We start from the raw sequence: 12,428 nt of genomic DNA on the forward strand, positions 1-12,428 counted from the left end.
TACAGCTGCAGAGGACAACGAATCACTGACTGTTCTCATCATGACAAGATCTTGAGACAGGCTTGTCTCAGACTGTTCAGACTCTGAATAAATCATGCAATGATTTTACAGCATAACTGTGCAAGAGTTTTCCAGAGGGTGGTGTAGAACATTATGCTTAGTGTTTAAGAAGAGAGGCTGCTTGTTTAACGATGGTCTAGAATACTGAAAAGATGAATACTATTAATATCCTTTATTTTAGCATACAAGACATCTGATTATTGTATCACACAGAATCATCTTGAAATATAAACTACCTATGGGTAAAACGTGTGGTTGTTATACCATTGTTATAATGAACTGAAAGTAAATAGGGAAATAGTGTCTGGTTAAAGATGAACTGATTTGATATCCTAGAGAGGGTTAGTTATAGTGTGAATAACTTTACAAAGTATTTACTAATGTATTTTGAAGTACAAATAACAAAAAAACACGAGTCCAGTTTTGTTTTTTAGTTTAAATTGTCTATTAAAAAAACTGTTCACCTTAGGTCTAGCTTTAGACTTTGATAGTAAAGGAGTATTTAGGTTTATTTTTTATATATCTGACATTTTTAAATATGTTGGCTATTCACTAAATAGAGATTTATTGAGGACATTTCTGAAGATTGAATATTTGTTCCATTTCTAATATTCCTATTTAAAACGTAATTTTAGAGTAACGAAGGCTGATGCTGAACTTGGAAAAATGTGTTAGTGGTCTGCATGATGTAAACAAAGAGGCTTTGGTTTGTTCAATCACCAGTTAAATCTGATACAGTAATACTGATCTACTTCAGTACCTGGTACTGTAAAATGGTTTGGTATGATTGATTTGGCTATAACTTTGTTTAACATCCTGATGTAACATTATGAGATATGTTCACTTCTAAGGGTAAACAAATTAACAAAAAGGACTATTATTATTATTATTATTAATTAATTGAAATATTAATTAAAAAGGCCGATGTCTGCAGGTTTACTTAGGGATGCCTTGCAAGAACATTTGTCAGGCTTTGTGTTTCCTAGGGGCAGTACATTAATGAAGTGTATTGATAATTTGTTTGTTTAACATCTGAAGAAAATTGTGCTGCGAACACGGGGAAAAACTTTGTTGCATTGTTTGACATCAACACAACAATGTCACTGATTAAAAACTCCAGCTGGTAGAATATCAAAGTGCACAACTATAGGACATGAGATCTCGAGACTGACTTAGACTTTGCAAAGACTGAATGAATGTGAATTGATTTGTCAATTCCTGACTGTTACAGTAACACTGACCCACCGACAAGGTGATTTTATTTTGGGATATACGCATTACTTTTGGAAGAATGGACTTCTGACTATGCCATATTAGTTGAACCATTGTGAGACATGGTGCATGAAATTTGTATTTGTGTTGACTATGCATGATCCCTGCATGGCTTGATGACTATGTAACTTGATATTTAACATTGTTGATTCTTTTTGACGGGAGAAAGTTTTCCTGATGATGAGTCATAGGACTTTGAAATAACATTGTATGAGCAGATGGGTACTCTGAAGTATCTTACTTGGGGAAACATGGTCTCTATGGTTTGGAGGACAATGTTTCCAGGAGGGGTATAATGGGTTTATTGTTCTTGTTCACGTGAATTTTTTAACCCTCACATGATCCAGAGGGAAAATGAAACAACTTGTTGCCTAAACAACTTTTTTCCTACATGGTTAAGCTCCTGATTGGGTTCTGCTAAAGATAGGTATGATTAAATGTAATGTTCGAAGTTGGGATCTGATTGGTTTCAGCACCGTGGCTGAACAATTTTGCAGAATATGTTTGTTGTGTGCTTAGGAAATTGTGGGTAAGTAAAAACACAACACGAACAACATTTCATGGTTTCAAGAAGTTTAAAAATGATAGGTAAGACTCTAAGACCTAGTGGTCGACTGTAGGCTGTTAACCCAGAATGCAAGTGCTATTTTCTACCCAGGTCAAAGCTGTCTTTCCCTTGCAATCTGAAGGAGAGAAGATGGATCATTCTGATGCAGAGGTTTAAAGAGCTGCGTCTGGAGGCAAACTGGAGTGTCAATGAAGGCAGCTGGATGACTACCTTCAGTTTCCAGCTATTCTTCCACTGCTATTGTCTTATGGGTTTGGGTCAACACGAAGAACAAAACCCAAAATGTCTGAGATGATTTACAGCCAAGTATATTAGTAATCTCAAACTCCAGAGAAGAAGATCTACCGTTAAACTGTTCTTTTAAAGAAGTCTCAGTTTTCTGACTACAGTTCCGTCCAATTCAAATGGTAATGATGTTGCTTCAGATGTCATCAAGGGATTTTGCTATGAGATGGGACATTACAGCATGAAGGCTAAGATAGATATTCCATCTAAAGGCTACGCATGGAGATCGGAACGTGCACACCCTGAAGAAGTATTTACTGGACAATATAACAGAAGCAGAAAGAGTGTACAACAGTTACATCTTGCTATAAGTGTTTTGGAATATTTTTTATTATGTATAATCAAGTATTACATTGAATGTTACTTTGTTATTAGGTTATGTATGTAAGTTTGTTAAACTTGAATGGGACAAATTGATTTTTTCCTCTTAAGCATACTGAGGTTTTTAATGATTTTCCATTTAAGTAAGAGTAGATTAGCGCAAATTGTCTTTTCTTTCACTTTTTGTGTTATAATCAAAAAGGTGGTTTTTTGGCTATTTGTGAGTAGTACAGGTAACCCTGTGACTTCTGCCGTGAGTAAAATGATTATTCATTGATAAATATTTTTCAGAAAGTCATTTTGGACTTTCCAGGGCGGATCTCAAAAGGTTATTTGTAAGAGTTTTTTTGTATGATCTGGAAACTTAAATTAATAAAAGGAGGGAATGTTATGTCAAGTCTTGGACCTTCTCAATATAACTATAATTTAATTACAGTTTCCAGATATTGGAAGAGGCCCATGAGTCTCTTTACTAATTATCAATGGTCTTTGCAATTAACAGCAGATGTACCCATGTTAAGTAAATTGGCAAAGGTCAGAGGAACTCCAAGAGAGGTCTTCCTCAGATATAATACAGTTAAAGTCTTGTTAGTTAGTGGTTCATATCCAGCATGCATTAGCTAAGAAACGATAAGGATGTTGGTGTGTTAGTTAATGTAAAGAAATGTATGTGCGCTCATGTGCAGACGATATATATATAGTTTGTTAATTGGATAATTCATATCCTGCAAGGCTCCTAAAGACTTCATGAGATAATGACCTTTTGACATCTGGAACTTACATGTTGCTCTGATATTGGTGCGTCCAAGTTTAGGAGACCTGACAATGTGTGTGCGTTAAACATGATTAGGGAACATGTTCGTGTGTCATTTAGGAAACGTATATTTGGCTTGTGTTTTCTTGTGTTCGAGGGACCATTTCTGCGATTGGTTGCTCTTGAAGCAAGGTAATGTTTCCCCATTATTGTTTAGTGGTGCGCAACTAAATAATAATGATTAATCTCAACTATTTCTGTGTTTGTGTTTCATTGATTCCTCTCTGTTTCATTCTTTCATGTTGTGTGAGTACTTGGATCGCCACAACAGTACGGCCGGCGTAGGAGCCGCAGTTGTAGGAGCGACTGTGGTAGGTGCGGCAGTCGTAGGAGCTGCAGTTGTTTGTGCTTCAGTTGTGGGTGCAGCTGTTGAAGGGGCTCCAGTCGTAGGTGCTAATGTTGTAGGAGCTGCAGTTGTTGGTGCAGCTGTTGTAGGTTTGGCAGTAGTTTGAGCGCCAGTTGTAGGTGAGGCAGTTGTAGGTGCTGCAGTTCTAGCAGCAACAGTTGTCGGTGCAGCTGTTGTAGGGACTCCAGTCGTAGGTGCTAATGTTGTAGGAGCTGCAGTTGTCGGTGCAGCTGTTGTAGGTTTGGCTGTCGTTTGAGCGCCGGTTGTAGGTGAGGCAGTTGTAGCAGCAACAGTGGTAGGTGCTGCAGTTGTAGGAGCCTCGGTTGTTGGTGCAAGTGTTGTAGGGGCTGTAGTTGTAGGAGCAATAGTGGTAGGGGCTGCTGTTGTAATTGCTGCATTTGTTGGACCAACAGTGGTAGGTGCTGCAGTCGTAGGAGTTGCAGTTGTATGTGCTTCAGTTGCGGGTGCAGCTGTTGAAGGTGCTCCAGTCGTAGGCGCTAATGTTGTAGGAACCATAGTGGTAGTAGCTGCAGTTGTTGGTGCAGCTGTTGTAGGTTTGGTAGTAGTTTGAGCACCGGTTGTAGGTGAGGCAGTTGTAGGTGCTGCTGTTGTAGGTGCTGCAGTTGTAGCAGCAACAGTTGTCGGTGCAGCTGTTGTAGGGGCTCCAGTCGTAGACGCTAATGTTGTAGGAGCCATAGTAGAAGGAGCTGCAGTTATTGGTGTAGCTGTTGTAGGTTTGGCAGTAGTTTGAGCGCCGGTTGTAGGTGAGGCAGTTGTAGGTGCTGCAGTTGTAGCAGCAATAGTGGTAGGTGCTGCAGTCGTAGGGGCCTCGGTTGTAGGTACGGCCGTCGTAGGAGCCGCAGTTGTAGGAGCGACTGTGGTAGGTGCGGCAGTCGTAGGAGCTGCAGTTGTAGGTGCGGTCGTCGTTGGATTGCTTGTTGTAGGTGAGGCAGTTGTAGCTGCTGCTGTTATAATTGCTGCATTTGTTGGACCAACAGTGGTAGGTGATGCAGTCGTAGGAGTTGCAGTTGTCTGTGCTTCAGTTGTGGGTGCAGCTGTTGTAGGGGCTCCAGTCGTAGGTGCTAATGTTGTAGGAGCCATAGTGGTAAGAGCTGCAGTTGTTGTTGCAGCTGTTGTAGGTTTGGCAGTAGTTTGAGCGCCGGTTGTAGGTGAGGCAGTTGTAGGTGCTGCAGTTGTAGCAGCAACAGTTGTCGGTGCAGCTGTTGTAGGGGCTCCAGTCGTAGGTGCTAATGTTGTAGGAGCTGCAGTTGTTGGTGCAGCTGTTGTAGCAGCAACAGTGGTAGGTGCTGCAGTCGTAGGAGCCTCGGTTGTAGGTACGGCCGTCGTAGGAGCCGCAGTTGTAGGAGCGACTGTGGGAGGTGCGGCAGTCGTAGGGGCTCCAGTTGTAGGTGCTAATGTTATAGGAGCCATAGTGGTAGGAGGTGCAGTTGTTGGTGCAGCTGTTGTAGGTTTGGCAGTAGTTTGAGCGCCGGTTGTAGGTGAGGCAGTTGTAGGTGCTGCAGTTGTAGCAGCAACAGTTGTCGGTGCAGCTGTTGTAGGGGCTCCAGTCGTAGGTGATAATGTTGTAGGAGCTGCAGTTGTTGGTGCAGCTGTTGTAGGTTTGGCTGTCGTTTGAGCGCCGGTTGTAGGTGAGGCAGTTGTTGGTGCTGCAGTTGTAGCAGCAACAGTGGTAGCTGCTGCAGTCGTAGGGGCCTCGGTTGTAGGTACGGCCGTCGTAGGAGCCGCAGTTGTAGGAGCGACTGTGGTAGGTGCGGCAGTCGTAGGAGCTGCAGTTGTTTGTGCTTCAGTTGTGGGTGCAGCTGTTGTAGGTTTGGCTGTCGTTTGAGCGCCGGTTGTAGGTGAGGCAGTTGTTGGTGCTGCAGTTGTAGCAGCAACAGTTGTTTGTGCTGCAGTCGTAGGAGCCTCGGTTGTTGGTGCAAGTGTTGTAGGAGCAATAGTCGTAGGGGCTGCTGTTGTGGTTGCTGCAGTCGTAGGAGTTGCAGTTGTTTGTGCTTCAGTTGTGGGTGCAGCTGTTGAAGGGGCTCCAGTCTTAAGTGCTAATGTTGTAGGAACCATAGTGGTAGTAGCTGCAGTTGTTGGTGCAGCTGTTGTAGGTTTGGCAGTAGTTTGAGCACCGGTTGTAGGTGAGGCAGTTGTAGGTGCTGCTGTCATAGGTGCTGCAGTTGTAGCAGCAACAGTTGTCGGTGCAGCTGTTGTAGGGGCTCCAGTCGTAGCTGCTAATGTTGTAGGAGCCATAGTAGTAGGAGCTGCAGTTGTTGGTGCAGCTGTTGTAGCAGCAACAGTGGTTGGTGCTGCAGTCGTAGGAGCCTCGGTTGTTGGTGCAAGTGTTGTAGGGGCTGTAGTTGTAGGAGCAATAGTCGTAGGGGCTGCTGTTGTGGTTGCTGCAGTCGTAGGAGTTGCAGTTGTTTGTGCTTCAGTTGTGGGTGCAGCTGTTGAAGGGGCTCCAGTCGTAGGTGCTAATGTTGTAGGAACCATAGTGGTAGTAGCTGCAGTTGTTGGTGCAGCTGTTGTAGGTTTGGCTGTCGTTTGAGCGCCGGTTGTAGGTGAGGCAGTTGTAGGTGCTGCTGTTGTAGGTGCTGCACTTGTAGCAGCAACAGTGGTAGGTGCTGCAGTCGTAGGAGCCTCGGTTGTTGGTACGGCCGTCGTAGGAGCCGCAGTTGTAGGAGCGACTGTGGTAGGTGCGGCAGTCGTAGGAGCTGCAGTTGTAGTTGCGGTCGTCGTTGGATTGCTTGTTGTAGGTGAGGCAATTGTAGCTGCTGCTGTTGTAATTGCTGCATTTGTTGGACCAACAGTGGTAGGTGCTGCAGTCGTAGGAGTTGCAGTTGTTAGTGCTTCAGTTGTGGGTGCAGCTGTTGTAGGGGCTCCAGTCGTAGGCGCTAATGTTGGAGGAGCCATAGTGGTAGGAGCTGCAGTTGTTGGTGCAGCTATTGTAGGTGAGGCAGTTGTAGGTGCTGCAGTTGTAGCAGCAACATTTGTCGGTGCAGCCGTTGTACGGGCTCCAGTCGTACGTGCTATTGTTGTAGGAGCTGCAGGTGTTGGTGCAGCTGTTGTAGGTTTGGCTGTCGTTTGAGCGCCGGTTGTAGGTGAGGCAGTTGTAGGTGCTGCAGTTGTAGCAGCAACCGTGGTAGGTGCTGCAGTCGTAGGAGCCTCGGTTGTAGGTACGGCCGTCGTAGGAGCCGCAGTTGTAGGAGCGACTGTGGTAGGTGCGGCAGTCGTAGGAGCTGCAGTTGTTTGTGCTTCAGTTGTGGGTGCAGCTGTTGTAGGGGCTCCAGTCATAGGTGCTAATGTTGTAGGACCCATAGTGGTAGGAGCTGCAGTTGTTGGTGCAGCTGTTGTAGGTTTGGCAGTAGTTTGAGCGCCGGTTGTAGGTGAGGCAGTTGTAGGTGCTGCAGTTGTAGCAGCAACAGTTGTCGGTGCAGCTGTTGTAGGGGCTCCAGTCGTAGGAGCCTTGGTTGTTGGTGCACGTGTTGTAGGGGCTGTAGTTGTAGGAGCAATAGTGGTAGGAGCAGCTGTTGTGGTTGCTGCTGTTGTAGGTGCAGCTGTTGTAGGGGCTCCAGTCGTAGGTGCTAATGTTGTAGGACCCATAGTGGTAGGAGCTGCAGTTGTGGGTGCAGCTGTTGTAGCTTTGGCTGTCGTTTGAGCGCCGGTTGTAGGTGAGGCAGTTGTTGGTGCTGCACTTGTAGCAGCAACAGTGGTAGGTGCTGCAGTCGTAGGAGCCTCGGTTGTAGGTACGGCCGCCGTAGGAGCCGCAGTTGTAGGAGTGACTGTGGTAGGTGCGGCAGTCGTAGGAGCTGCAGTTGTTTGTGCTTCAGTTGTGGGTGCAGCTGTTGTAGGGGCTCCAGTCGTAGGCGCTAATGTTGTAGGAGCCATAGTGGTAGGAGCTGCAGTTGTTGGTGCAGCTGTTGTAGGTTTGGCAGTAGTTTGAGCGCCGGTTGTAGGTGCAGCTGTTGTAGGGGCTCCAGTCGTAGGAGCCTCGGTTGTTGGTGCAAGTGTTGTAGGGGCTGTAGTCGTAGGAGTTGCAGTTGTTTGTGCTTCAGTTGTGGGTGCAGCTGTTGTAGGGGCTCCAGTCGTAGGTGCTAATGTTGTAGGAGCCATAGTAGTAGGAGCTGCAGTTGTTGGTGCAGCTGTTGTAGGTTTGGCAGTAGTTTGAGCGCCGGTTGTAGGTGAGGCAGTTGTAGGTGCTGCAGTTGTAGCAGCAACAGTTGTCGGTGCAGCTGTTGTAGGGGCTCCAGTCGTAGGTGATAATGTTGTAGGAGCTGCAGTTGTTGGTGCAGCTGTTGTAGGTTTGGCTGTCGTTTGAGCGCCGGTTGTAGGTGAGGCAGTTGTAGGTGCTGCAGTTGTAGCAGCAACCGTGGTAGGTGCTGCAGTTGTAGGAGCCTCGGTTGTAGGTACGGCCGTCGTAGGAGCCGCAGTTGTAGGAGCGACTGTGGTAGGTGCGGCAGTCGTAGGAGCTGCAGTTGTTTGTGCTTCAGTTGTGGGTGCAGCTGTTGTAGGGGCTCCAGTCATAGGTGCTAATGTTGTAGGACCCATAGTGGTAGGAGCTGCAGTTGTTGGTGCAGCTGTTGTAGGTTTGGCAGTAGTTTGAGCGCCTGTTGTAGGTGAGGCAGTTGTAGGTGCTGCAGTTGTAGCAGCAACAGTTGTCGGTGCAGCTGTTGTAGGGGCTCCAGTCGTAGGAGCCTCGGTTGTTGGTGCAAGTGTTGTAGGGGCTGTAGTCGTAGGAGCAATAGTGGTAGAAGCTGCAGTTGTGGGTCCAGCTGTTGTAGCTTTGGCTGTCGTTTGAGCGCCAGTTGTAGGTGAGGCAGTTGTAGGTGCTGCACTTGTAGCAGCAACAGTGGTAGGTGCTGCAGTCGTAGGAGCCTCGGTTGTTGGTGCAAGTGTTGTAGGGGCTGTAGTTGTAGGAGCAATAGTGGTAGGAGCTGCTGTTGTGGTTGCTGCTGTTGTAGGTGCAGCTGTTGTAGGAGCTGCTGTTGTGGTTGCTGCTGTTGTAGGTGCAGCTGTTGTAGGGGCTCCAGTCGTAGGTGCTAATGTTGTAGGACCCATAGTGGTAGGAGCTGCAGTTGTGGGTGCAGCTGTTGTAGCTTTGGCTGTCGTTTGAGCGCCGGTTGTAGGTGAGGCAGTTGTAGGTGCTGCACGTGTAGCAGCAACAGTGGTAGGTGCTGCAGTCGTAGGAGCCTCGGTTGTAGGTACGGCCGTCGTAGGAGCCGGAGTTGTAGGAGTGACTGTGGTAGGTGCGGCAGTCGTAGGAGCTGCAGTTTTAGGTGCGGTCGTCGTTGGATTGCTTGTTGTAGGTGAAGCAGTTGTAGCTCCTGCTGTTGTAAGTGCAGCAGTTGTTGGACCAACAGTGGTAGGTGCTGCAGTCGTAGGAGTTGCAGTTGTTTGTGCTTCAGTTGTGGGTGCAGCTGTTGTATGGGCTCCAGTCGTAGGTGCTAATGTTGTAGGAGCCATAGTAGTAGGAGCTGCAGTTGTTGGTGCAGCTGTTGTAGGTTTGGCAGTAGTTTGAGCGCCGGTTGTAGTTGAGGCAGTTGTAGGTGCTGCAGTTGTAGCAGCAACAGTGGTAGGTGCTGCAGTCGTAGGAGCCTCGGTTGTTGGTGCAAGTGTTGTAGGGGCTGTAGTTGTAGGAGCAATAGTGGTAGGAGCTGCTGTTGTGGTTGCTGCTGTTGTAGGTGCAGCTGTTGTAGGGGCTCCAGTCGTAGGTGCTAATGTTGTAGGACCCATAGTGGTAGGAGCTGCAGTTGTGGGTGCAGCTGTTGTAGCTTTGGCTGTCATTTGAGCGCCGGTTGGAGGTGAGGCAGTTGTAGGTGCTGCACTTGTAGCAGCAACAGTGGTAGGTGCTGCAGTCGTAGGAGCCTCGGTTGTAGGTACGGCCGTCGTAGGAGCCGGAGTTGTAGGAGTGACTGTGGTAGGTGCGGCAGTCGTAGGAGCTGCAGTTGTAGGTGCGGTCGTCGTTGGATTGCTTGTTGTAGGTGAGGCAGTTGTAGCTGCTGCTGTTGGCAGTGCATCAACCTGCTTACCTATTAAAATGAGGGAAATTGATATTATCCAGCCGACACCCATCTTGTCTTCCTTTGAATCTATAAAATCAAACAATACAGAGAATTACTCACAGAAGCAGCTTTTCAAAACCTTTACGTTCACAGTTACTACTTACTAGAATGATTACCCTTTAAGTAGGTCACAAGATTAAATCTGCAGATGACATCATTCATTACAGAAATATATTTTATATTTATTTTCATCCAAATATGGCACATTTCTTTCATTTCTGAAGTATGTGACATTTGAAGAGATTTAACTCAACAACCTAAAATTGTTATTTCCTCAAACCTTGCCAACTGATTTTTTTTTTTAAAAAGAAATAGTCTTTTGGAATATTTGAGAAGATGTTGCAAACCGAGCATAGATGCAGAACCATTTAGAAATGTAATAAATGCAAAAAATATCTACAGTCCTAGCCAAGCCATTTTTATTAGAATTTACAACATTTTGAGTAGTAGTGATGGAATTGACCAATTCTGTAATGTTTTTTGCTGAATAAACACTTTGATTGGAGATATATATTAATTAATTAATAATAATGAGAATGAGGCTGCGTGGCTAAGACCCCTAATAATAACAACAAATCCATTATTACTTTTTCTGGTACTCTATTACTTTTGTGCAAAAAAATTGGGAATGATGCCCAACATTATTTCATCCCACACCTTTTTAGTACTTCCAAGCAGCGTATACAGGGAATTTTTTTATCATATAATGAAATACGTTTTTCACACCCTTGACCCAAAATAGAGGCATTAAATTAATTAATTTTAGTTTATTATAGCTTTTTCTTGAAATGACCATTAGTATACAACAAGCTTTTTAGCTACTGTAGTTAGCAGTAGCAAACATGTTTGCTCCAGGTCTGATGATGCTGGCTGAAACTGCACAAAAAAGAGATTAAACTGCCTCTTGAACAGACAATCTACTATCACAACAATTCCACTTATAGATTAAGTGAGAGAGATATTCAGCCTTTGAAATAGACTTAGAAAGGTACTTACCCAAAATGAGGTTAAAAATGATGCCTTCCTATTCGCCTTCAATGTTTTTGAAATATATCTCTATGTGTCTTTTAGTCAAGTCAATTCCACAAATGTGATATTGCAAACGTTTCAGACCTTATGTGGCACTCTTAATATTTCACGCCTTTATATTGAAATGGGCTAATGGCTCATGACGTTATTCATTAGTCATACATTTTTTTATAAATGTTGTTACACCTTAGAATAACAAAGCCCAATTACAGGGTACATCATTTCAACTGTCAATCTGTCTGTTTATTGCCGAAGTGTCATGGCACTCCCTTCTTTTTTCCTGCAAATCAACATTGTGACTACGCCCGTCTCATTCTCGTTGTTTAACAAATATAAGGAGGCTCTACGTAGAGCAGCTTATTACTCATCATTAATAGCAGAAAAAAGAACAATGCCAGGTTTATTTTCAAACCTGGCTGACACAGAGCCACAGATCTATTGAGCCTTCTATTTTTATATCACTAAGTAGTAATTACTTCATGTGTTTTTATAAAGGTGAAATTATAGCTCTTCAAAACTAAATTAACCACCTCCTGCCCCAAACTGATACGGAGTTATTTTCGACCACCAGAATTTATCAAACTGTTGATATGTATTTACTTTTGAACAATTTCTTAATTGAAACCACAAAAATCGGTCTTTTTCGTCAGGCAGATTTAAGACACATATCTAACCTTCCCTTTCTCACTACAATCCTTGAGAAAGTAGTTACTTAACAGTTGTGTAATTTGCAAAAAAACAATCATTTATTTGAAGAGCTTCATCCACAGATAAAGCGCTGGTGGGTGTCACAAATGGCCTTCTAATTGCATCAGACAAAGGACTTTCATTCAAGGACTTTTTTAATCTTGTTTCTTGTTCTTTTTAAATCTCAGTTCTGCATTTGGTATTATTGAACACGACATTTCATTACAGAGACTAACACATTGAGATGGTGAAAAAGGAACCACACCAAGCCAATAAATATCCTATTCATCTCAATGGTCCGACAACGGTGCAACCTACAACTACAGCTACACCTACAACTGCAGCCCCTACTACTGTTGCAACAACAACAGCAGCACCTACAACTACTGCTGTTCCGACAACGGTGGAACCTACAACTACTGCTACACCTACAACTGCAGCCCCTACTACTGTTGCAACAACAACAGCACCTACAACTACTGCTGCTCCGACAACGGTGCAACCTACAACTACTGCTACACCTACAACTGCAGGCCCTACTACTGTTGCAACAACAACAGCACCTACAACTACTGCTGCTCCGACAACGGTGCAACCTACAACTACTGCTTCACCTACAACTGCAGCCCCTACTACTGTTGCAACAACAACAGCACCTACAACTACTGCTGCTCCGACAACGGTGCAGCCTACAACTACTGCTACACCTACAACTGCAGCCCCTAATACTGTTGCAACAACAACAGCAGCACCTACAACTACTGCTGCTCCGACAACGGTGCAACCTACAACTACTGCTACACCTACAACTGCAGCCCCTACTACTGTTGCAACAACAGCAGCACCTAAAACTACTGCTGCTCCGACAACGGTGCAACCTACAACTACTGCTTCACCTACAACTGCAGCCCCTACTACTATTGCAACAACAACAGCACCTACAACTACTGCTGCTCCGACAACGGTGCAACCTACAACTAC

The 12,428-nt window shown here is 45.0% G+C and overlaps 1 protein-coding gene across 1 annotated transcript; it reads right to left on the bottom strand.

Moving 5' to 3' along the window:
• Positions 1–2,450: 2,450 nt before the first annotated feature.
• On the bottom strand, positions 2,451–9,658 carry LOC117487836 (mucin-2-like). Its single transcript, XM_034136554.1, has 3 exons — positions 7,538–9,658; positions 7,135–7,478; positions 2,451–7,073 (listed from the first exon to the last, which is right to left on the bottom strand). The coding sequence occupies exons 1-3, from the start codon at positions 9,451–9,453 to the stop codon at positions 3,550–3,552; spliced, it is 5,784 nt and encodes a 1,927-aa protein (XP_033992445.1). The 5' UTR covers positions 9,454–9,658; the 3' UTR covers positions 2,451–3,549.
• Between the last annotated feature and the right edge of the window lie 2,770 nt (positions 9,659–12,428).

The sequence above is a fragment of the Trematomus bernacchii genome, unplaced genomic scaffold (genome assembly GCF_902827165.1).
Source record: "Trematomus bernacchii unplaced genomic scaffold, fTreBer1.1, whole genome shotgun sequence".
Taxonomy (NCBI): domain Eukaryota; kingdom Metazoa; phylum Chordata; class Actinopteri; order Perciformes; family Nototheniidae; genus Trematomus; species Trematomus bernacchii.